We start from the raw sequence: 24,656 nt of genomic DNA on the forward strand, positions 1-24,656 counted from the left end.
GAGGCGGGGGTACAGGGACAGCATATGCATGCCTGCTTGGGGCCACAGAGTCTGTCCTCTTAGAGAATGGGGCCCACACTATTTCCGAAACAGTATTTTCAGTTGGGTGCCCAGTGAATGACACAATTTGCATAAGGCTTCTTGGGCAGTCAGAGGAAATAATCTTGTCCCACAGAGCTACTTGAATTCTCAATAACTGTCTTTATTAAAGTCTAGCTGAGTGAGCCCTGTACAAAGAGCCATCTAGACTCAGCCCCTCCCTCCAGGCCTCACAACTTGGGACTGCTCAAGTCACCATAGTGGTTGGAAGGGAAGGACAGGGAGGGCCAAGTTCCATGCCTGTGTCTCTTCTTCTGCTACCAAACCAAATGCCCTGGGGAGCAGCTGGGACTCCCACACCCTGCTGGCAGGAGGGTACAGCGCATAATCTCTTTGGGAAATAACTCAGCAGATTCTTAAACATATACCTGCCATATGACCTGACCATTTCATTGTTAGGTATTAACCCATGAGAAATACAGGCATATGTCTACACAAAGATTCATACATAGATGATTATAAGAATTGATTTGTAATAGCCTCAAATTAGAAACAACCCAAATGTCTGGCAACAGGTGAATGTATAAAGAGGTTGTGCTATATCCATGCGGTGGAATAGTATGCAACACTAAAAAGGAACTGTGGGTATGAACAACAACATGGATGAATCTCAAAACAATTGTGCTGAGTGAAAGAAGGCGGACAATATGATTCCATTTATATACAATTCTAGAAAATGCAAGCTGGTCTCTAGTGACAGAAGGCAGGCAAATGGTTGCCCAGGGATGGGAACAGGGGAGGGGTACGGGGAGGGAGAGAGTCCAAAGGGCACGGGGAAACTTCGGGGCTAATGGATGTGTTCATTATTTTGAATATGGTCGTGATTTCATGGCTGTAAATTAAAGTCAAAACTCGTCAAATTGTACACGTTATATGAAGTGTGTTATATGTTAATAGTACCCCTGGAAAGCTGTGAAAAACAGACCCTGAAGCAGACTGTGGACGGGACACTCCTGAGCACCCTGAGACAGAGCAGTGCAGTGAAGGCTGGGCTGGGTGAGGAGGGGTGTTGAGGACAAAGCCCAGGCCATTGGGTCTATTCTAAGTCAAGGATTTTCAGAGCCCAAAGGGACCTTAGAGTGGATGGTGTTCGACTTCCTCACATTACAGAAAAGCCTAGAGAGCTGAGGGTTCTGCCAAAGTTGCCCAGGTCATCAGTGGTACATGCAGAGCTCGAACCTGTCTCCTGCCTGCCAGCCAGGCTCCTTCCACTCTCCACACCACTGTCTGGCTACTCAAGTGCTGCCTGCCTTAAGTCACCAAGTTCTGGAAGGTATTACTGGTCAGATCAGAGGTCACAGAAGGGCTGGAGGGAGGGGGGTGGAGTGACCAGTCCTGGGTGGGTCCTGCTTAGACGACCTGGGCTTCCTTCTGGGCACAGGGTGGGCAGCAGCGTTCTCGCTTCTTGTAATCCACAGAGCAGGCATGGCAAACCAGGCCTCCACATAGCCTGGAGCAAAGGTGGAAAGAGTGGGGAGCACATGGGTGTGTACAGGGGAGAGGGTCATGGGGTTTAAGTATCTTCAAGTCCACCTGCCTGTCTCTCATCTCCCGATAGAACAGCCCTGGGACTGTCCCAGGAGGCCTCCGCTTTCCTAAAGGGTGTCCCAATGCCCCACTCCTCTAAGGTCCTCGAATTCCAAGCGGCAGGTTCTCCTGATGGCCCACTTTCCTCTCTCCTGCTGCTTGTCCTGCCTCAGTGTCCTCTTCCCAGACGAGAAGCCCATCAATCAGTCTATTCTTGGAAGGGTTACACCGTCCCATCTTCCAGAAGCCCTTCCTGTCTGAACTTTTCCACTGCTCTTGTTCATGTCTCTGCTAAGTGGTGGGTACTATGAGTGGCCAGCTTTCAGTAGCCTTTCATAAACGCCCAGTTCCTATGTCCCTCCCTTCCCTGGAGTGGGCAGGGGGCCGTGGGCAGGTGGAAACTGGGCTGTCCCAGAGGAAGGATTCTCTGTCCTACTCATTACCTGCATGGGTACCGCCGAGACAGCCGGCCAAAGAGCTTGCTACAGCCGACACAGCATCCAGGGGCCACGGAAGAGAGATGCTGAGCCTTCTGCCACAGGCTATCCTTCTCTCTGAGGGGCAGACGGAGTGGGGGTGGGGGTGGTAGAGAGAGATTAGAGAGAGGGAGAGAGAACACACACACAGACAGGAAGATATAAAGTTGGAAATGGCACAGATGGAGACTCAGAGATGGACAGAAAGAGAAACACAGAGACAAAGAATGAGAGAGGGGAGCCACACAGAGATACACTCGCAGAGACAAAAAGAGACAGAAATAGCAGGGCAGAAAGACAGACACAGGAATGGGGAGGGAGACAAAGAGGGACAGCAGGAGACAGTCACTCAGAGAGAAAGGAAATCAGGGAGTGGAGAAGGAGACAGGCACACACAGAGAAGTAGAGAGAGAAATGCAGTGGGAGAAAGACACAGGGAGAAAGATGCAGAGACAGACAGGGACCAAGACACAGACAGAGAGGGAGAGACAAATATGAAGATGGAGAGAGAGAAAGAGACACAGTGATGGGGAAAGAGAGAGAGAGAGAAATGAGACAGAGAGACTCACACACATAAGAGAGATCAGTGAGACTCCAGTGTCTCTGGGAAGACTTGATGATGGTGGCAGGGCCCTGTTGCCCATCAAAACCTTGATCCACTATTAGCAATGTGTTCATAGTCCTCCTCCTCTCAGGATTGCTCCCTGATGGTAGGGGGCCCCGTGGCTTTCTTGCTCCAGACTCCTATAGCATATAATGCCTGTTATCTTTTATTTGGCACTTAGTACAAACTGCCTTGGAGTTATATATGTTTATGCCCCTCCAAAACTATCGCCAGTGTTGTTTTTTTTATATGATGTGCTAGGAAGGCGGGTTGTTTTAAATTTTTATCAAAATGATACATACCCATGATGTAAAAATCGAACAGTTCAGAAGGATTTATATCAAAAGGCAATAGGCACCTTCCCATTCTAGGTGGCAAACCACTTCTTACATCTTTTAGCTTTTCCTCCTGATAGTTAGCTAACATGCTCATGTCCCTCCTTTTTGATTTATCAAGAGAGGACTCCTTCTATAGAGCTCCTTACTTTGCTGTCAGAGGATTTAGCTTAGTTATGACCATTTCCATCAAATCCTCCTTCCTCCCAATGTAGTGATATCCCTATCTTTGGTTCCTTTATTGGTTGCTATAGGACTTTTACAGGATACTCTCACACCTTTATTTCTCACTCATTCTATTATCTATAGGTAGTGTTTCATGACTGCCATTCTGTGATACAATGACGCCAGCATCCCCTTTTTCTCCCACCTCCTAACTTGTCATCTGTTCCTGCGACATCTAATAGGGTAGCCCCTAGCCACCTGTGGCTATGTGAATTTATATGTAACTTAATTAAAATTGAATAAAATGAAAACTTTAGTTCCTTGGTAACACCAGTCACACTTAAAATACTCAATCACTATATGTGACTAGTAGCTACCATATTGGACAAGAGAAATAAAGAACGTTTCTATTGTCACAGAAAGTTCTATTGGATTCTGTTCTACAATCAATATTGTTTGGGTGGTAACATTTATGTTTGTTGCATAATTATAATCATTTCCTGGGCTTTGCCTTTAAGTTGAAAAAAATCAGTGACTAATATTTACATCATTGGACAGTATGTGAGCATATTGCTTCAAGCAGAGCTATGTTCTATAACATTTGCCTTCTTGGACATTTTTTGTTGTTTTTTTCTAGGACTGTCTAATTGCCTTTCTTTTACAGTATTTTTTAAAATTAAATTTATTGGGGTGACATTGGTTAATGTAATTATATAGGTTTCAAGTGTACAATTCTATGATACATCGTCTGTATATTGCATTGTGTATCTAATTGCCTTTCTTTGTTCCTTGTATCACTTGCCTTTAACATAGCCTAATTATTTCTGCCCACCCAGATTCTTTTTTTAAAATTTAGCTTTATTGTTGAAAGTATTGCAAATGCCCCCCTTTCCCCCCCATTCACCCCCTCCACCCTGCTCCAATTCTTCATTATATGAAGTATTTTATTGATTCTCTTTTTATCCCCAAAGACCTACTTCCTGGGCTAATACTTCTGCTACAGCCTGGATGGACTGCTTCGTGGCCTTGCTGCCCACTTGTCACCTTGGGAATCCCCTTTTGTTCTCCCCTGGGCTAGAGCTACTGCCTCCTGAATTCTACACCTTCTCTTTTCTTGACTTGCTTCCTTGTTTTTCTGGGACACATCCTTAACTAGCTTCTTAAGAAATGCTGCGTGGGAGGTTAATTTTCTGTGACTTGTTTGTCTGAAAATGTCTTTTCCTCTATCCCCTTCCCCACTTGCTCCATAGTTTGATTGGACAAAGAATTCTAGGGCAAAACTCAGCTTTTCTCAGAACTTGAAAGTATTACACCATTAATTCTTAACATTTGTTGTGTTCTACTTCTTTTATAAGTGACCCACATTTTAAAATAGTCTTCTTATCTTTGTTTTGCTGAAATTTCACAATGATGTACGTAGATGTGGGGTTCCCCCCTTTCATTTATTGTGCTGGTCACCTAGTGAAATATTTAAATTGAAACTCTATGTTCATTAGAACTAGGAAAGTCTCTCATATTTTTATCTGATAATCTCCATTTTATTTTCTCTCTCCCTTTTTTTTCTTTCTGAAAGGCTGCCTCATCTTTCTCTTCCAATCCTAGTGAATTTAGAAAAATTTCAGTGGTATTTTAATTTCCAAGAACGTTTCTCATCTTTTGGCGGTCACTTTTCCTAGCATCTTGTTTCACGGGAGATGGATCTTTTATCTTTGTCTCTTCCTCATGTTCTAGACTGTCCTCAAATGCCTATGAAAACTTGGTTGCCTTTCAAGTTTAAGTGGAGGCAATAAAGCTGCTGGGGCTCCAACTAGTGGACAGGATGACTGCCTAGGGCTTTCCTTTAGGAGGGATTGGACTGGGAGCTATTGGCCACACCAGACTCAAAAGCCAGAACACGATGCTCTTTTATTTGGGGCATCTCACTTTCTCCAGATAAGGAATTTTGAATTATTTGCTTGGGAGATAAGCCCCTCTACTGTTGGGTGTTCTGCAGTCTCTTTCTACTGCCTTCATCAGTTAATTTTCCTGATTTCTGCCCTTCATCTCACTTCTGCCATATATGTTCCTGGTGTGTCTGAGCCCTGAAGTTCTAACTTGGGCTAAATCCAGTATCCACTTCTCCATCCATTTTCTGGCTTCTGGAAATTAGCTGAAATCTCTCATCTGTGGCTGGCTCCTCCACCTTTCTCTCTGCTGTAAGTTTTATTCTTTTACAATCGTTTTAGTGAGAGCTGAAGATGGAGAATAGAGGATGTGAGGTCGGTCTAGCATTTTGAAGCAGAAGTCAGCCTCGATGGCTTTTTTCTTTTCTTTCACTTTTTGCTTAGGGCCATATCTCCCAAAATGCTTTTTGCAAGGGACACTATATTATATAGTTTGGGACCTTGGGATGAATTTCTTTAGCACTAGGAAAAACATTTGTGTCTCCTCATGAACTGGTATATTTCCTTTGAATGCACAGTGAATTTTAGGCAACTTTCTGTGTTTCCCATTTTGATTCTGCTGTCAAGATGCTCAGAGCTAAATTTAACCTTAATCCTAACACTTTGGGAGTATATATTTTTTGTCTACCATGAAATCTTCTATTTTTCTTTAATAATCCTATATCTATATCTGTATATTTATCTTTCATCGTTAGCTACCTTAAATTGTTTTGTGAGATACATAGCTACTTTTTGATATATCCCTTCCTCCCAGCTGAGAGTTCCTTGGAAGAGCTCACTCCTTAAGTTTGTTTGTTCTTTTCAGGCGATTTCTCCCTTTTCTCATCTTTATTATCACTTGGATTTTGTGCAAGAGGATTTCATCTTAGATGATCCTGCAGCAACCTCCCAATTCTAATGAAACGTGAATGCAGTGGTCTCTTATTTCCTGAACTGGGTAAAGGATGCCATATCTGTGAATCATCTCTCCATTAGACTGAAGAGCAGAGACCAGGATCTACATATGTCCTTCATCCCTCAGTGAGCTTAGTGGTTTGGAATTGACTCTGGCAAGTTCAGCCTTTGGAACCTAGGACAGCGGATCCTGGACAGGCCCACAGGCCCAGTGATCTGAGGAAGTCCAAGTAGGCAGGCAGGTGTAGGATATGCTATTACTTCTTGGTTAACCTGCCCCCTCTCCCAATTCTTTCTCAGCCTATGGGCTCCTCCCCCTTCTCCTAACTTCAGTAGGTGTGTGTGTATGTGGGGGTGGGTTGGGGTGGAGGGTATGACTTAGAGTCAGAGGACTCTATGCAATTTATATGCTGTGTGTCCTTGGTGGCCAAGTCAGTCTTTCTGACCCTCAGTTTGTAAAATGGGAATAACAGCAGGGGGTTGCTAAAAAAAGGAAATGAGTTAATATATACACAAGGTCCAGAGTTCTGCTTGATAGTTGTTGGTGCAGAATTTTCATTCCCTAGCCTCTACATTCCATACCATTTCCCTGTCTGCACCCCTGCCCACTGTCCCCCACTTACTGAATCAGTTCCAGCACCCGCCTCTTCATGGCATGGACCAGGTCCCGCTGCCCTCCAAGCTCCTCCTCATACATGGCGCCCCTCCTTTCAGCCTCCTGTTGCTTCTGCTCCAGCTCTGCCTGCAGCTGGGCCCGCTCTTCCTGACACCTGGGCACGAAAGGCAGACTCAGCTGACTCAGCTTTTGACTGAGCTGGGCTGGGCCTCTGCCTGCCAGGGAGCTCTGGGGGAGCTGGTGGTACCCCCTGCAGTTGAAGTCCACACACACCCACCCATGCACATATACTACGTACTATATATACACACAGTTTAAACTATATGCATACCACACTACATCACACACAGACTATACATAAATGCCCCCCCATACCCCCCACTATACATGCACAAACACATCACATTACACATATACATATACACACCAAATACATTTACAATACAGCACACGTACCACACACATATTCAAAGTATAGCACACACACCACATGCCATACACATACTCACAACACACCATACACACATCACACATGCACACCACACACACCACACATACCACATACACTCACAACACACCAGACACACACCAGACACGCACACACGCAAACACATACTGCACACACATCACACACCACACACCACAAATGCACAACACATACCACACACACATAATACACACACCACACGCATTCATGGCACACCACACACACTGTATACCACATACACTTACAAAACACTACATACTCTTAACATAATACATGCCACACCCCACAAACACCACATCGCACACCAAACCAAGCACTGTGTGGACTGATATCTAGAGGCTGACTCCTCACCAACTGCTCAGAGAAATGAACACAGGGTCTAGTCTTGTGTATTCCTTTAAAGGAGACAAGCCAACATTTCCATTTGTTCTCTCTTTAAAAATATTTCTATTTTACAATGTCAACTTCTGCAAAGGCATGTTCACAATCATGGCAGCTCTCTGGGGAAAGGTGGGTATCTGAGAACCCAGCAGCTGAAAACAACTGTGGTACTTGGGGAAGTGGGAGTAAGTGGCGTAGGATATGGGGCGATTTTTTGGCTTTAAAATATTTTGAAAAATTATGCTACATTGTCTTTTCAATTTAAAAAAAGTAATATTAAGCACATGGCTTTCTTAAATTTCTGTTTCAGCTTTGGGCTTGGACCCTCCTCAGCTTTATTCTTGCATCTTCTCTTTGCCTTTAGTGGTTTCCTAGAAGGTTCCAAGAAATCTGACTGGAAACAAAAAGGTCCCGCCCCTTACTCTGTCACTCAGACTGGAGGGTGTCCCGGTGGTGGTGCGTGTCCCATGACCTCTGATGCGTGTGCAAGTGAGTCCCCACAACCCTGGGCCTGAGTGTGTTTGAGGGGAAGAAGCAGCTTGCGAGAGGCTTGACAATGAATTGAATTATTAATTTTTTAAATGCTGTTGTGTGCCTGCTGCAGGGAAGAAAACTGGGTGGGCCATGACATCAAACCCACAATAGGTAGCCACTGGAACTCCAAAAAGCCAGTCCCTGCAGCCTTAAGAAAGTGTTTGCATGCTCGGGCATTGGATCAGGGCTATGTTTTGACTTCTAATGAACATTCTAGCCTTCAGCCTCCTCAGTTTTTAGCTGCTGATTTTATTTCCCTGAGAGAGTTTACTTGCCCAGCGACCCCAGGGCAGTCCCACATCTCAGTTCCAAGTGTATTTTCAGGGGAACCCCGGGCAGGTCTGCTTTGGCGCCTGCTGCTGAGATGGTCTGCTGTGTCGTCCCTATGCATCTAGCCGGGCCCTGCACCCCCGCCCACTCTCAGTCTGTTCTCCGCAGCGCAGTCATAGTCATCCTTCAGAAACCTCAGTCAGCCCACGAGCCCCCTGCGGAAGACCGCCCTGCGTCCTACAGCACGGGCACCCCCTCTGCTCCCGCCACGGCGGGCTTGCCCCACGCCCGCTTCTCCTGGGCCTCTGCGTTTGCTGCTCCCCTGCCTGGAGCACTGCTCCCCAGTTTTCCCACGGTTGGGGTTTCTCCTTAAATGTCACCTCCTCAGCCCTAGCCTGTTTGGCTCAGTGGTTAGAGTGTCAGCCTGTGGGCTGAAGGGTCCGGGGTTCAATTCTGGTCAAGGGCACATACCTTCGTTGCAGGCTAGACCCCCAGTCCCAGTCGGGGCACATGTGGGAGGCAACCAAGCGATGTGTCTCTCTCACATCGATGTTTCTCTCTCTCTCTCTCTCTCTCTCTCTCTTTCTCTCTCTCCCCCCCGCCACTCTCTCTGAAAAGCAATGGAAAAAATATCCTCGGGTGAGAATTAAAAAAAAAGTCATCTCAGAGAGGCCTTTCCTGATCCTAAATCTAGAAGACTATCCTGTCTCTCTCTCCCCTTCCCTGGACTGATTTTTCTGCACAGCGCCCATGATTGCCTGACACTGTGTTTCGACTCGTTGATCTACTGTCTATCTCCCCAGGTCTTTGAGAGCAGATGTTGCCTGCTCTGTTCACTGCTGTCCTCCCCACCCCCTGCTCATGGTGTAGTAGAGGCACAATAAATATTGTTGACTGATCGAATGGGCCCCATGACACTCCTGTTTCCTGGTGCTGAGATAACCTGTCACCAGTTTGATGACTCAGGAGCTTCTGTTACTCACCACCCACATTTCAATGACTCTCCAGTAGACCCCGAGCCCATGCCTCTCTTCTGAACCTCACTTAATTGCCTTTCCAAAGGCTCCACTTGGGTGTCTGATGGGTGTCTCAAACTTAACATGCTCCAAACTCAACTTCTGAATGATCCCCACAAACTTACTCTGCACAGCGGATGGTCACTGTTGACTCTAGCTTTCCCGGCCTGAAAACTCAGTCATTCTCCACACCCCCATTGCCACCAGCGCAGTCCGAGTCACCAGCACCCTCCCCTGCATGGCGGGGTAGCTTCCTCATTGGTCTCCCTGCTTTCACCCTTGCTTCCCCACAGACTAGCTTCACAGAGCCCTTGGCGACACGGGCTAGTCCAGAATAGGCACATCTATAGAGAGAAGGCAGGTTAGTGGTTGCCTAGAGCTGGGAGGTTCGGAGGAAATGGGCAGTGACTGCAATGGGTACAGGGTTTTCCTTGGGGGAATGAAATGCTCTCAGATCGATTATGGTGATCCATGCACAACTTTGTGAATACAATAAAAACCATTGAATTGTTTAAAAAAGCAAATAAACAGATTTTAACATAAAAACTAACAGTCACATCTTGTCCCTTCTCTGCTCAGAACTCTTAATGGTTCTCACTTTACTCTCAGTTAAAGCCAAGGTCTTTTTGATGCCTACTAGGGTCTCCCTAACCTGGTCCCCATTACCTGCTTGACCTTTCTCTACATCCCCTTCTTTCTTCATTCCATTGGGGCCATGATGGCCTCCCTGGTGCTCCTAGAACCTACCATGCTCATTCCCGCCTCAGGGCCTTTGCTCTTGCTGTTCCCTTTGCCTGGAACATTCTTCGACCACATATCCAAATGGCTCATGCCTCACTTGCTTCAGGTCTTTACTCAAACATCACCTTTCCCTGACCATGCTACCTTATTTAATATCACCCCGATACTTCCTATTCCCCTCTCCTGATTCCCCCCCCCCCTTAGAACTTATCACAACCTGACACTCCATGTATTTTACTTGCTTATCATATTACTGGCTGCCTCCCCCACTAGAATGTAAGCTCCATGAGGGTGGGAATTTTGTCTGTTTTGTCCACAAGAGAATTTCTGGCACATAGAAAAGGCTTGGCACAGAGTGAGCACTTTGAGTGTTTGTGGAATGACTGAATGATGGATGAGATGACAGGGAGCAGCTTGGGGCTGGAGCCTCTCAGCTGCTCCCTCCAGTCTGTCTTGATTCACAGAGCAAGCCCTTGGGCGGGCAAAGCCCCTGCATTCAGTTAGGGCCTGAATCATGGGATCTTTAGCACCAGGAGCAGCTGCTAAAATAGCGGGAGGGTGAACAGTGTTGGGTGAATTGTGTAGCATTTTTGAGTCTTAGTTTCCTCACCTATAAAATGGGGGTCTTTAGAGAACCTCTCATAAGGCTGTTATGAGGAAGCGCCTAGAACAGCGCCAGGTATGTAGCAAATGATCGTTATGATTATGATTATCCAGAGGGTGAAAGAGAGGTTGTACAGTCGGGAAGAGGCAATGAGAGACAGGAACAGAAGGAGTGTGGTGGGGCAGGGAGGCAGAGTGGATTGCAAAGAGAGAGGAGCGGCCCAGAAGAGGCAGCAGAAAGGGGCTGAGATGAGTACGGGAGGGAAGGGAGGGACAGGAGGTGTAGACCTATCCTGGGGCTACACAGGAGGCTAGAGAAGGAGAAGGCAGGCAAGGGAGAAGGGAAGGCATGGGAGGAGAAGGTGGGAGCCCTTGAGAGCAAAAACAATGCCCTGTATGCATCAGCATCCCAAAGTTGTGCCCCACACAGGGCTTGGTGCACAGGAGGAACTCAGAAGACGCTTGCTGACCATGAATGCCAGCAGGAGCCATGGAGCGCGGCCTGTTCCCCCAGCCTCCTGGCTCTCACGCCCCCGTGTGTTGGTGGTTGCCAAGGTTACCTGCTGAGCTGCTCCTGCAGTGCCTTCAGCTCTCTCTCCTGCTCCTTCAGCAGCTGGTCCTGATGCCGGGCCTGCTCCTTGGTCTTCTGCAGCCTATGTCTGAGGCTCTGGGGGAGGGGAGGGTAGAAGAAAGGGAAAGTGAAGATGAAGAAAGGGGGCAGAGACCCCAGCTGGGGAATGACTTGACAAACATCCCTGTGAGACTTCAGGCCATGTTTGACCACCCTTGGGTGGAAGGCACTGGGAACTGTGATGCCTGGCTTTGCCCCTGGGTGAGCCTGGAGCCACCATGTCTTCTTTTGTTGAGGGATGGAAATTACAGAGCTCCAGGACCTGGAAGCCTGTCTAAGAAGGAGGATGAAAGAAAACTTAAAAACTATCTTGGGTGACCTCCAGGAGCTGCATCTCCAGCAAGAGCAAGTAGGTGAGATAGGCAACAATAGAATTTACGTATTAGCAGGAAACCCACTGAGAACAAGGGCCATGAAAGCTGAGAACAAGCAACCGCTCCAGGAACTTTTGGAGACATATCTCAAATGTGAATGCCTATAGGGACTGGGCAAGTAGTATTGATGAATAGTGAACCCGGTGTGAGGCAATAGGTGGAGGTGGGGACTGTGGTGAATTGAAGAACGCATGGCTTTCAAAAGACATCCCCAAATAATAACAATCCTGTGAGAGCCAATAAATATGGATCTATGCGCTGAAATGGTCCCCAGGCTACCACTGAGGATCTCCGACTGTGGACCAGTTTAGATGGAGAATAGACAGGTACAGAGCTCAGCTGCTCTCACCTTGACCACCTCCTGCAAGGCCACCTCTGCTTGCTCTTCCCTCCTGGTCACACTGGTCACTCCTGTTTGCTCTTGTGGCTTCACTGTGGTGGAGCCTTCCTTTGTTCCCAGGCCCTGAAGGACACTCGGCTCCCCCAGAATGCCAGGCACCTTGTTCTGCCTGTTCCTTGACATTGAGTCTGTCCCTCTGGAGCCAGAGACCAGCAGCCTCTGGACGTGACCCCACTCTGCTTCTCCTTCTTGAGTACCCTCTGTTGTTCTCTGACCTTCTGCACTGAGCAGAACCCCTCTGCCCTCACCCTCTGTCCCTGCCACCTCCTTCAAAGCCCAATTGGCCTCCTCCCTCTGCCCCTGGATGCTGGGTGTTGAGGTTCCCAGGCAGATCCCTGTCCTTGGGGCTCCCTTCTCCTGGTCTTGCTGCAGCTCCTCCCCATCTGGTTCCCACATGCTGTGGGGGGCCCTGAGGTCATCTTTCTTCCGGGGATCTTCTTTCTTCTTTTCCAGAAAGGGAGAAAGAAGCCTGTGTTGCTGGGACGTGGGGAGTCCAGCCAACCGGTCTTCCCGTGGTGCATCTTGCAGACAGCTGGCTTGGCTGGTGTGCAGCTCCTCTGGCTGGGCTCCTTTGGGGCCTCCATTTACAACTGAGATCTGCAGAGAAGCCCCCAAACCCATCATCATCCCTCTCAGCACCAGGTCACCAAGCTGGTGCGTGGGAAAGACCAGAGAGCCCTAATCCAACAGGCTTGCTAAACAGATGGATTCCCAGGCGCTCCCACTAGAAATGCGGATTCAGCAGATCTGGGGAGGGGGTGGGCAGGAACCTGAATGCTAACACCAGGTGATCTGATCCTAGGCCCCACCTTTGATCTGGTCAGGGAGCAGCAGCGTTTCTCAATGTCCTTTACTCCCTCACCTCTAGCCTGCGCCCTTCTCCCTCCTTCATTTCTATCTTCTGCATGGATCTGTTTTCCCCTAAGTTCTCACCTCTCTCCTCTGATCCTTCTCTCTGAACTTAACTTCTTTGTATTTTCTCGTCTACAAAATGGGAATAATAATACCTGCCTCGTAGGGTTGTGGTGAAAGTTTAGATTGACCAACAACCTGCTAAGAGTCACCTCTGCCATGAAGCCTTCCCTGGGCCCCACGTTCCCCTGTGTACATCTGCATTCCTATGCTTCACGTTGCAGTGTGTTCTTTTAGGGTCTGTCTCCCTGATCAGACCTGGAACTCCTTCAGGTCGGAGACTGAGTCCTCATAGTGTCTGTACGTGGTGCCTGGAAGCTGGTGGGGGTGTAAAGTGAGCTTGTGAAATAATGATAACTGCAAACTACCACTTACTGAACATGTGGCAGGAGCCTTGCTCTGTGCCACACATGGTCTGTCCCAATGCATCCTCACCATCGCCCTGCGGGGCATGACAAATAACTTGCCCAAGGACTGTGGTTAGTAAGGGGTGGAGCTGGGGTTTGAGCCAGGTGATCTGGCTCTTCAGTCACTCCCTGAACTGAACTGAGACATCTGCAAATTGTCCAGAAGAGGTTGTTTCCTTGGTCTGTTTCCCGTAAGCTTCTGGTCACCTTCTCCAGCACCTGCTCCTCCCCTGGGCTCCACTAGCTTCTGCAGAGGGTGTCAGCGGTCCCTTCCTCTCCCTGATATCCCCACCATCTTAAGAATATGAGCCTTCGCTTCTGTGGGTCTCCAGTCCCAAGGTCCACACATTGGCCTCTCTCTGTCTGCCCAGTTGGTGCAGGGCTCAGTTACTGCTCAACCTGGGAGGCCCTGCAGAGATGGAGAAGAGGTAACTCAGAGTGAAGGTCAGGCAGAAGCACCTTCTTTGGGGAATCTTTGGTTTTCCTTGGCCTTCGTCCCCGGGTCTGGCTGGAATTGGAGCAACGGGACCTGAAAGTGAAAGGAGCAGGAGGACCCTGGGCCTCTCTCCAGAAGTGGTCTTGGTTCTTGGATGCGGGATATGCCATCTTTCCAACCACCCATTCGTCCCACCACCCTTCCCACCTTCCTGCCCTCCCAACCTCACACGTGCACCCCACTCTCCATCCATCCCTGCATCCCACCCTCCATTTATCCTTCTAATACTACCCCAGCCACCCAACAACTCTTTAGAGTGTATATTCTATGCAAAATGATGGGGCATCATGGGATTATGCTGGGAAAATAGAAGGCTAGGGAGGTGGAGATTCAGGGCCTCAGGGAGCAAGAAAGGAAGGAAAAACAGATGGTGCTAGTGGCTGAGGGCTTGGGGCTAACTTGGGATGGGTGATGGCACTGGCAGCAGGCATGAAACGAGGCTCCCCTCCACGAGTACCCACTCACTCTGAGAACATGGGCCAGGCCCCATCCAGGTCCGGCCGCTGCAGATCCAAGTCGAAGGCCACTCCATTGAGAGCATAGAGAGAGTCCAGGATGTCCTTCTGGAGTTTAGGGCACACTAGAGGGCTCCAGGGGCCATACCATTCCCTGTGTTCACAGTGGTCAGCATCCATGGCTTTTGGCCCTGGCACTGTTGCCACCCCCAACCTCAGAGAGTTTGCCTCCGCTGCACACCCTAATGGGACAATTCCCCAGGCAGGGTTGTGGCCCTCGGGGAGCAAGGGGCCTAAGAACCATGGTGAGGGAGCTTCCAGGACTGGGGTTCTAGCCTCCTCTCTGCTGTTTCTTCCTTGACTTCCCCCTTCTCTCTCCTTTTAGCTGTCCTTGATATTAAACCATCCTTCTGGGTGTCAAGGGGTATGGGTAGGCCAGCAGGCTCAGATGGTATGGGTAAGAGCATGTCCCAGCAACCCTACCTGGTGAGCTCTGGGTCCAGGAGGCAGAGCTGCAGGCTCTCGGCCAGCTGCCCGTGGGCTAGGCAGAAGCGGATGAAGGCACGGCCTCTTCCCAGAGGGGTCTTCAACTGTAGAGCACACAGGGGGCACAGTGGGGGGTGGTGTTAGGACAATGGGGACCCAGTCAGCACTGAGAGGGGGTTGATGGTTGATGAGAAAGGGTGTCCTGGGACTTGAGGCTGTGGGAAGAAAAGGGATGGCTGGAGGGGGCTAATGAGAGATGAGGGACAGGTGAGGGAGGCCTTTGGTCAGTGGAGCTGGGATGGGTGAGAAAAGGGCCTTGGGCAGGCCTATGTCCCTTGGCCCCAAAGTGATCCTTTCAAGAGCTTGGTGGCAGGGCCGCATCATGCTGGGGTCAGCCTGTCTGCCACTTGGCCCTCCATACCTTGTCCTGTGAGTGAACAAAAAGAGCTGGCTCCGTTTCCCCTCGCTGCCGCCACAGGGCAGTGCACAGAAAATCCCAGTAATCCTTCCGAGGCCGCAGGAAGCTCTTCTGCTGTTTCTGGTCAAACTGGGAGCAAGACGAGGGAAAGGAATCAGAGATGCTTCCTCCTAGAACCCATCCTGTGTTCCAGCATGCTGAGCAGCACATGGCAGAGGGAAAGGGCTGGTGCAGACAAACTTGGCTTCAGGTCCTGGCTTTGTGACCAGGAGCAAGCTGCTTGACCTCTCTGAGCCTTCAGTGTTCCCATTCATTCATTCATTCATTCCAGAAATACTTATTGAACACTTACTATGTGCCAGACCTGTACTAAGCCCAGGAGATACAGCAATGAACAAATTGACCTCATGGGCTTACATCTTGGAAGGGGAGATAGACAATGAAAAAATTGAAAAAGTAAAAATATATACTATGTTAGATAGTGCTGACCACTAAGGAGAAAAAAAATAAAGTAGGGAAAAGGAATAGAAATTGTGTGGTGTGCACATGCATGTGCATATGTGTGGTGTGTGTGATATATTTGTGTGTTAAAAATTTACGTTAGGGTGGCTAGAGAAAGCCTTACTGAGGAGATACTATTCAAGTCAAAATCTAAAGGAAATAAGAAAGTGTACCATCTAAATTTCTGGGGGAAAGCATTCCAGGCAGAGGAATAGTAAGTGCAAAGGCCCTGGGGTGGGTGCATTCCTGGTGTACTTTAGAAGATCAAGGAGGCCAGTGTGACTGGAGGGCAGCAGATGGAGGGCAGACTGGCAGGAGACTCACACATGCACACCACATACCCACAGCACATATACACAAACCTCACACACACATATCCATACCCCCCCAACACCACACACATACACACATGTGCACACTCACACTACACACACATCTACATACATAGAGAAGTTGGAAGGGGGTGTGTGTATATGTGGGGGATGAGTGGGTCATGAATCACCTCAGGGGGTGAGAATGAGAACTGAGTAAGGTGGGCATGTAAAGCCTTAGCCTGGCACATAGTATGTGCTCAGTAAAAGCCAGTGATAGTGATGACTTGGGCTCTAACCCACTGCAAGGAGGGCTAGCCCTAGGACATCTGTGTCTTTAGTCTTCAGAGCAGGGTGGCTCCCCAAACCCCTCCCCACCCTGTCCCAGCCCTGCCTCACCTCACCTCTCAGGCTATAGTGACAGCCTCCATGAGTGAGGTTAGATGTCAGGAAGGACTTGCTGACTGAGGGGGATGAAGTGGCCCAAGGTAGCAAAGGAAGGGTGGTTCTTCCCTCAGTATCTGAGAAATCCCTCCTGGTTATCTGGGCCTAGAGAGGGGAGAGGGAGGGGACCAGAAGAGAGGGAAGGGGAGCAGAGGAGGGGAGAGGAGAGGGGAGGAGAGGACAGGGCCCCACCTGCAGCAGCTGCTCCAGGCAGCCACAGAGTCCGTGCAGCTCAGCGCTGGCATCTGTAACCCGATGCTCACCCCCATAGCCCTGGAGGATGGCAGAGACAGCAGCTGTGAGGGGGATGGTGGACATCGGACATCAGGGAGTGAGGTCTCTGAGGGAGAGGCTCCCTAGACTTCTCACTTTTCCCCCAGTTCAGTCCCAGAAAATCTCTCAAGACTCACTCACCTTGCAGGTCCCTGGTGACCTTGAGGGCAGCCCCGTCTTTTGCCATGAGTGTTTGAAAATGATATGATTCCTTGTGGCTCTGGAAGTTCAGCCCAGGAAGGAGCCTCTGGGTTCAGCTGTACGATCCTCTCCTCATACAAAGGAAGACTCAGAGTCCAGTGAAGGAATGTGATGTCTCTAGGGTCACAGTGAGTTAACTGGTAGAACAGAAACCCCAGCTTTCCTGTAGGCAGTATGGGAAGGTGATGGCATGGTCTCTACTTATGGAGCAGTTCCTGGGTGCCTGACATTTTTGTCTGACTCGGTCTCCACAATAATCCTAGGAGGTTATCAACTCCATTGACAAAAGGCGAAATGGGGGCTCAGAGAGGGTGAGCCTTTTACCCAATGCCATAAAGCTCGAAGTTGTGAAACTGGAATTTGAACTCAGGTCTGTGTGCTCCAGCACCCGTGCTCTCAGCCCTGACGAGTGAGTAAGCCTGTTAGTGCTCATGCCACACAGATGTTGGACTGAGGGACGGTCACCCTCTTCCCACGGGAAGCCTTGCCAGGGAGTCATCATCCTCGAGACACTTTCTCACCCTTTCCTGGGCCCCAGCTGAGTGGAAAGTGTGCATTCTTTGAGGAGAGGGATACAGAAGTAAGGTGAGGCCCTAGAGCCAGGACTGGGGTGTGGGGAGCAGGACACCTGCTTTTAATCCTGCTGCCCTCTCCCAGTTGAACTGCAGCTTGTCCCTCCCTCCCCCAGTGGCTCCTGAGGCTCAGGGAGGAATACTGTAGCCCCAGAGGGCCAGCGGGCTTAGTCTGAGAGCCTGGAGTAAAGACTGGGCGTGGGGTAGGAAACCCAGGTGTCCCGCCTCCCAGGCTGTGGTTGCTGGAATTTGGGGTGGGTGGGAGGGAGTGAAGAAGCAGTGGGGCAATGTGGAGGGGACAGGATGGGAAAAAAACCAGAGTAAGGATGGAGGGCGGGTGGGGGATGGTGTTCAGGAAAGACTGAGCTGGGAGTCAAGGGACCTGTGTCTCCATCCTGGCCCTGCAATTCACCCTGTGGCCTTGGGCACACCACTCACCTTTCTTGGGCTTCAGTTTCCCCATATGCAGACTAGGGGTTTGGACTTAGGGTCTCTGAAGTGCCTTCCAGCCCCGACTGATTATGAGATCTGTGAACACCTATATGCATCTTGTCCTGTCCCTCATATCCCTCAAGATCTCTCAGCTCCTTGCTCCTGCCATCATTTCCCCTCTCCAGCCTCCCCCAGACAAAGGAGTCTCTCTCTACTCACCTGGGAAGGCCCGGTTGGTTGAGGCATGGAGAGCAGGTGCTGCAGCCTGAGCCTGGCCCTTGGGACTAATCCCTGTACAGCCTCTCAGAGTTTGCTGCCTGGTAGGTGACTCAGGCCCAGCCCAGCCCCCTGGAGGGGAAACCCTGCTCGGAGGGGGAGGAGTAGAAATCTGCCAGGGAGAAGTGGCAGAGGCAGGGTCAAGGGCAGCAGGCAGAATGTCTGAGATGGGGATGACTAGTTGGCCAAACACGACTCATCCAGGGGCGGGTAGCGGAAATTGCTGCCGTTCAAGTTTCCATCCCTTCTCGTCGCGGCCAACTGCTCTTGTCTTTCCCCCTTGTCACCACTAGGTGGCACAAGGAGGCTGGGATGTTCCCCCATCTGATACTTTTACTCCTAGTTGGTGGGAGTATGACGCAGGTGGGGAGGGGTGGACAAGGGTCCCATCACGTGTCTCTCTCCTCTTCCCTCCCTCAGTCTTCTGAGGGGGCCCCCATGAGCGCTGGTCACCAGTGCCATCCTGGTACTCACCCCTAAAAGGAGGCAAGTGACCCCTGGTGATGGGCCAGGTACCTTGCCCAGGTGGGCTGTGGCTCTTCCACCCTGGATGTGCTCTGCCTCGTTGAGGCTGAGCCTGGGTCCTCAGGTTCTAGGCTGGGGTGCCGCAAGGGCTCGGGCTGGGGCCAGAGCACAGCGGGGCGGGCGCCTGGGGGGCCGCCGTCTCACAACCCCGAGGAAGCGCGCGTGAGCCCCGGCGCGCGCCCGGCTCCGTCTGCCCCCGCCCCCCCCCCCCCCCCCGCGCCCCGCCCGTCTCTCCCTCTCCCGGACTCGGTCTCCCGGGTGCAGAGGCTCTGTCCCCCTCTCTGTCCCTGTCTCCCCGTCTCTCCCTCGATATCTCTCCTTATCTGCTTCCTGCCTCTTCCGTCGCGCCGCGCGTCCCCTTCTCGCCTTCCCACACTCAGCCGGTCCGCCGCCCCAGTCCCCGGGACCCCGCCGCCGCCCCTCCCCGAGTCCCCCGCCCTCGGGTCTCCCTCTGTCACTGGCTGCTCCTGGCGCCCGTGTCACCGCCCCTCGCCCGGCCCCGAACTCCCCCGCTTCCCGGCGGTGCGGTCGAAAGGGCTCCGGGAAGGGACGGGCTGGGGGCGTCGCCGCCCCCCTCCCGACGTCGGAGGCGCCCGGGGCTGGGGGCGGGCCAGCTCCCGGGGCGCCCGCGTCCCGCCCCGGTCCAGGCCCGCCGGGCGCCGGGCGGATGGGCTGCACGGTGAGCTTGGTGTGCTGCGAGGCGCTGGAGCCCGGGGCCCCCTGCGGCCCCCAGCCCCCGGGGAGCCCCCCGGCCCCAGCGCGAGCTCAGTGCTGGGAGCCCGGGGCTTCGGTCCGCGCCGAGAGCAGGCGGCTCCTGCAGCAGGTAGGGCGCGGCGGTGATGGGAGGGGGAGCGGGTGGCAGGCAGAGCCCAGCTCACCTGAGATAGGTAAGGAGCCGAGCCAGGAAAGTGTCCATCAGCGGTCGGGAGGTCACTGCAAGGGCAGGCCGCCCAAGGGCACGGGCTGGACTAGGACTAGAAGAAGGCACAGAGTTCGGTTGAGGTCTCACCTTGATCTCTAGTGCCCTTGGGAGGAGGGTGATGTAGCACCTGACCCTTAAAAGGGCAAATAGTTCTGGTGGGTTTAGGAGCCATCTGGGAGGGGGCAGGGCTGGGAGTGCTGGGACAGGCACTGACAGTGTTAATTTCCCCTGAGCTGGTCCAGGAGTTGACAGTGTGTCCCTCCTGGGAGCTGTGGCTGTTGTCCCTGACCAGGGCTCTGTATCCAGGAGGGAGGGGGCCTTCTGAGGCAGGGAGGGCCCCGCCAGAGCAAGACTGACCTGAGAATGGTGGGGGCAGCTGGACCTTCACTCCTGCATTCTCTGTTCTGGGTAATTCTTGGAGCCTCGAAAGTGGGAAACTGACCCAGAGGGGTGGTGACAGGCTGGTGTTTGTTCTGGATGAGGCGCTTGCTGGGAAGCAGCAGGTCTGGTGCAGGTGTGGGCACTGGGTTCCTCCCAGGCAGAGGAGGGGAGATATTTGGGGTCACTAGGAACTGTATCACCTTGCTCTAGGCTCCTGGCACAATCCCAGCCACCTCCCTGTTTGGGGCTGTGAGGGCTGCAGCCTTCTAAGACTGGTTTGCTGTGTGGCGTTTGGATTATGGTGCTGTCTTATATCTTTCCACTTGGGTCCACAGAGTTTGGAAGGCTCAAAATGTACCTGTGGCAACATTCCAGCTCCCTTCTTCCCCTTCACTGGGGCAGCCAGTGAAGCCAGGCCTGTGTGTGTGTGCGCGTGTGCTTGCATACACATGTCCCAGAGTGATCCCTCTGCCCCGCTTGCCTGGCTGCCCCTGAGGGCATGGATTATGGCATATTCATGTTATACTCCACAGTGCCAGGCATAGGCTGTACTTATAAACAGGACTCTCTGTCCTTCCTAAGCTTTGGCCGGGTCATCACCACGGTGACAGACCATGGTGAGGGACTGGCCTGGGGAGTAGTTGGTGCCTGAGCCCTTGCAGTGGCTAGTGGCTCAGGTGTGATTCTGACAAAAGCCTGAGCCTAGCCTAGGGCCCAGGGGCAGGCCTGGGGGTGTTGGCTGGAGAGTGTTGGCCAGTCTTCCCAGACTACTGTTTCTCAGTCCTGGCAAAGGGGCAGAGGGTCCAGCCAGGGAAGGTGGCATGGCAGAATCTCTGGACTTTCGGGCCCCTCCAGGAGTCATCCAGACTCCCCCTCTTTCCTAGAGCCTCATGAGTTTTCAGGGGGAAGTGAGCTCACAGTCCCCCTTCCTTCTCTGTCTCTATCAGACCCTCTTGACTTTACTTTCTCTGGTGGGTGGTGGGTCTCCTTGCTTCCATGTCTCCCTACCTCCTGCACTCCCCATGCAGCCAGCTGTGGGGTAGGTGCCAGGTGGGCCACCCCAGGCTATCTGCCGAGGTGGAGGAAGGAGCCAGGGCACAGGAGCTGGTTGATCAAGGAGAGGGAGGGGAGAAGGAGGGGAAGGGAGTGTGTGTGTGGGTGTGTAGCAGCCACAGGGACAGGGATGGGGACGAGTGTCTGTCTGCATTCGGATGAGCTGGTTTCTGAGCTGCCTCTTGAGAGAGCCTGGCTTTCGCCCATGACTCACTCCCTTTATCTGCAGGAGTACGCTCTCCGTCCCAGCCCCAGCCTGTGCCCACTGCCCCTTGGCTCTGGCTCCAGGGGGGGGGGGCTGTTGCTGGATGTTCTCCTTGCCAGAACCACCAGCTCCCCCCATTCATATTGCAACTCTCAGGACACTTCAGTGACCTAGGAAAGAGTAGCCAGGCTGTGTATCCCCCTCGCTAGAGGAGGTATTTTACCAAGTTCTCGTGTCGGATAAACATCTCTTGGGCTCTCAGCCCCCCTTGGGAGCCAGGGCTTAGAAGCTACTCAGGCATCTGGGCTTGCAGCCAGGGCACTCCCACTGACAGTCCTGCCATCAACATGCCACCATTCCTGCCACAGAACATTCCCCTCCTAACCCCCATCCCTGGTCCACAGCCCAAGCTCCTCTCCTCTGGTCATAGGCTGTGCTCAAATCACCTGTCCCCACTCCCAGGCTCTCCCCTGTCCTCTCTCCTCTTGGCAGCCCCCTCCCTGCCAGGCTATCCTGCCCTCTTCCCCCTGCTTGCTGTCCCCAACCTTCCCACTAAGCTGACTGTCCTCTGCACAGACCACAGTGCCCTCCTCTCTGCTATCAGGCCCCATTGCCCACACTAGCCCCCTTCCCTGCCCTGAGTTTGTGGCCTGCTCCTCCTCTTTGCTTTGAGGAAGGTTGCCCACCTTGGCTCCCAAGTCTTTGGGCCCCAGCTCTGGATTATCAGAGCCTGGAGGTGTGGCTCTGTACCCCTGGGGTAGCCTCCTCAGGGTCCCATACATGCTGAGCCCTCCTCTGGCAACACATGCCAGCCTCAGGAGAAGGGAAGGTGGGGCTTGGCATTCCTCCGATGCATTCCCGCCAAACCTTTTCTGACCTGGGCGCCAAGGGGCCTGGAGGGCATCTCCAGGTGCCAGCCTCGCCTCCTCACTCTCTTCCTGTACCAATACAAGTGGGTGCTTGTCGGATGGTGGCGGGAGCAGAGGGCAGGATACTCGGGGTTGCTTCTGCCTTTTCTCTCCAAAAGCAGTTTGGGCTCAGTTCATCTGGCCTTAGTTTTGAGTAGAATTTACTTCACTGTAAGTTTATGTATTTTTAAATTTTTGTTTTTATTGAGATATAATTGACAGATAACATTGTATGTACTTAAGGTGTAGGGCGTGTTGATATGATACATTTATATATTGCAATATGATTACCACAGTAGTGTTAGCTACTAGTAGTGTTAGCTTTAGCATACCACGATAGTATTTCTTTTTTTGTGGTGGTAACAAGTAAGATCTGGTCTCTGAGTCAACCGGCATTTTTGAATAAGCCAGGCACCGAGTTAGGAGCTGGAGATAGAGCAGGAAAGCAGACAGCTCTGTTCTTGCCTTCAGAGGGGGGTGTCAGCCCAGTGGGAGAGAGAGAACAGAGTGTCAACAAGTGATTGCACAAATAAAGATGTTATTGGAAACAATGTTATGGAGGGGAAGTGAAGGATGTTATAGGAGATACAGATGGATCCTATTTAGACTGGGAGGTGGAGGGAGCCGCATTTAAGCAAAGAGCCAAAGTGCAAGCAGAAGTTAGTGAGGACAAACATTCTAGGTGGTGGGAACAGGATACTTGAAGGTCCTGAGACGGAGAAGAGTTGGGCGCTCTTATGGAATTTTACAAAGGCTTCCTCTGGCTGTTCCTGGCTCCTCCTAAGCCCTGACATCCATGTGGATTGGAAAGGATGAGAGGCACAGCCCGGAGACCTGGGGGAGGTGATCATAGTCATCTGCGTGATGGATGGTAGTGGTTTGGGTTAGAGAGGGGGTGTGCCTTGGGGAGGGCTCGGTGGGGGGTGAGGCCAAGACTGATTCAGGGGGAGAAGGGACAGGACTTGGAGGTGGAGGGAGAGGGAGTGTGAGGAAGAGGTAAAAAGGATTCCTTTTGCCTTACAAAGATGGTGGCTGATAAGGCTTCATCACACATCCCTCCATTTGAGTTTACTGAAGTGTTTCACAAATACGGAAAAGTACACAAACTGAATACAGTCACGCACCCAATGTACCCAGCACTCAGTCTGGAAATAGAGCATTGCCTGCACCCAGAAGTCCCCTTCCTGTCCTCTTCCAGTCACTAATTCCCCCCTGAGTGCTTTTCACTGTCCTGACTTCTGCCAGCATAGATTTGCCTGTTACATACAACGTCTTATAAATGGAGCATGTTGTGCGTGTTATTTTGTGCCTGACCTCCTTTGCTCAACATCGTGGTTGCGAATCTCTTCCTAATTCTTATGTGTAGCTGTAGGTCATCCCTTCTTAATGCTGGGCAGTGGGCCACCACGTGAAGATGCGCAATTTGTCAATTCTTTCTAGTTTGAGGCTATTGTGAGTGGCCCTGCTATGAACATCCCTGTGCACGTCTTTGGTGGTCCTACGATCTCATTTCTGTTGAGTAGCTTCGTCCCCCTGTTATGGTGGGTGTCTCTGGAGGGCCCAGGCATCTCAAGAATCAGAGGCATCATTCAATCCAGGGAGCACTTCAGGCATCGTGGTAAGAGGGATGAGAGACAGCCTGGAGAAGAAAAGGGAGAAGGGTTTCCAGCGTCCTAATCTGTCCTTTTGTGGTGACTCTCCTCAACTTGCCCCCTAATGTGGAGCTGAAGTGTAGGAGGGGAAGGAGGAAGAAGCTCCAGAGACCAAGTTGGAGGGGGGGTGAGGTCAGCTGGCCACCTCTCTCAGCCCTACTCACTCTCCGGGGGCAGGACTGGGTCCCTGGTTGATCAGGAGGGTGTGAGGCTGGGGATAGGGCCATGCCCTCTAGTCTTTCTTTCCAAAAGGCAGGAAGCCAGCCATTGCCTCCATGTTTGATGTATGAACTTGCCAAGGGCCCCTGGCACCAGGGCAAAGTGTGGTGCCAAGGGCAAGCAAGCTAAGGCAGCCCCTGGAGGGTCAGCAGCCTGCGAGTGGGAAGTAGAGGTTGCCATCTGCAGAGAAGCCGAGTGGTGGGGAGCCAAGAGGACCCAGGTGATGCTGAGGTTCCAGGTCCCCTTGCAGACTGACACAGCTCTGATCCCTAAGTTGACTCCCTTTCCCTCAGAGACCCCAGCCCTGGTGCTTCTGGCCAACTCCTCCGTCTCCCAGCCTGAGTAGCTCTAGAGTTCAGAGCAGGAAGCTGGGTCTCCACCCCACCCCAGGGAGAGGGCATAGAGGGGTGTCAGCTTTAGACTTCCTTTCTGGCCAAGGATAAGAGAGTGTTAGGGTGCTTCTGGTGCTATTGTTCACAAGCCTGTCTTCCCAGTAAGTCTGTGAGCCAGT

At 51.6% G+C, this 24,656-nt stretch overlaps 2 protein-coding genes across 7 annotated transcripts in view; one reads left to right on the top strand and one right to left on the bottom strand.

Moving 5' to 3' along the window:
- Positions 1–179: 179 nt before the first annotated feature.
- Positions 180–18,961, bottom strand: RUFY4 (RUN and FYVE domain containing 4). 4 transcript variants are annotated; one of them, XM_081142820.1, is made up of 12 exons: positions 18,224–18,961; positions 16,941–17,117; positions 16,719–16,822; positions 15,274–15,399; positions 14,850–14,956; positions 14,377–14,499; positions 13,875–13,944; positions 12,046–12,693; positions 11,252–11,358; positions 6,667–6,813; positions 2,070–2,180; positions 180–1,549 (listed from the first exon to the last, which is right to left on the bottom strand). In XM_081142820.1, exons 2-12 carry the CDS (start codon positions 16,984–16,986, stop codon positions 1,450–1,452), a joined length of 1,689 nt encoding a protein of 562 aa, XP_080998946.1. In that variant the 5' UTR covers positions 16,987–17,117; positions 18,224–18,961; the 3' UTR covers positions 180–1,449. The 4 variants fall into 4 exon arrangements, with proteins under 4 accessions (XP_080998946.1, XP_080998945.1, XP_080998944.1 ...); XM_081142819.1 differs by having other exon boundaries at positions 14,377–14,520; XM_081142818.1 differs by having other exon boundaries at positions 14,377–14,520; positions 16,941–17,137.
- Positions 18,962–19,332: 371 nt separating this feature from the next.
- TNS1 (tensin 1) overlaps positions 19,333–24,656 on the top strand; it is a 215,060-nt gene continuing 209,736 nt past the window's right edge. For 2 of the 3 annotated variants that reach the window (XM_081143016.1, XM_081143018.1), the window contains exon 1: positions 19,334–19,628. In XM_081143016.1, the coding sequence (XP_080999142.1) occupies positions 19,473–19,628 (156 nt within the window). In that variant the 5' untranslated portion in view covers positions 19,334–19,472. Of the gene's footprint in view, positions 19,629–24,656 lie in introns of all 3 variants that reach the window. The other variant, XM_081143015.1, reaches the window with a different exon arrangement.

This window comes from Miniopterus schreibersii (assembly GCF_964146895.1).
Source record: "Miniopterus schreibersii genome assembly, chromosome: 7".
NCBI classification, from domain to species: Eukaryota; Metazoa; Chordata; class Mammalia; order Chiroptera; family Miniopteridae; genus Miniopterus; species Miniopterus schreibersii.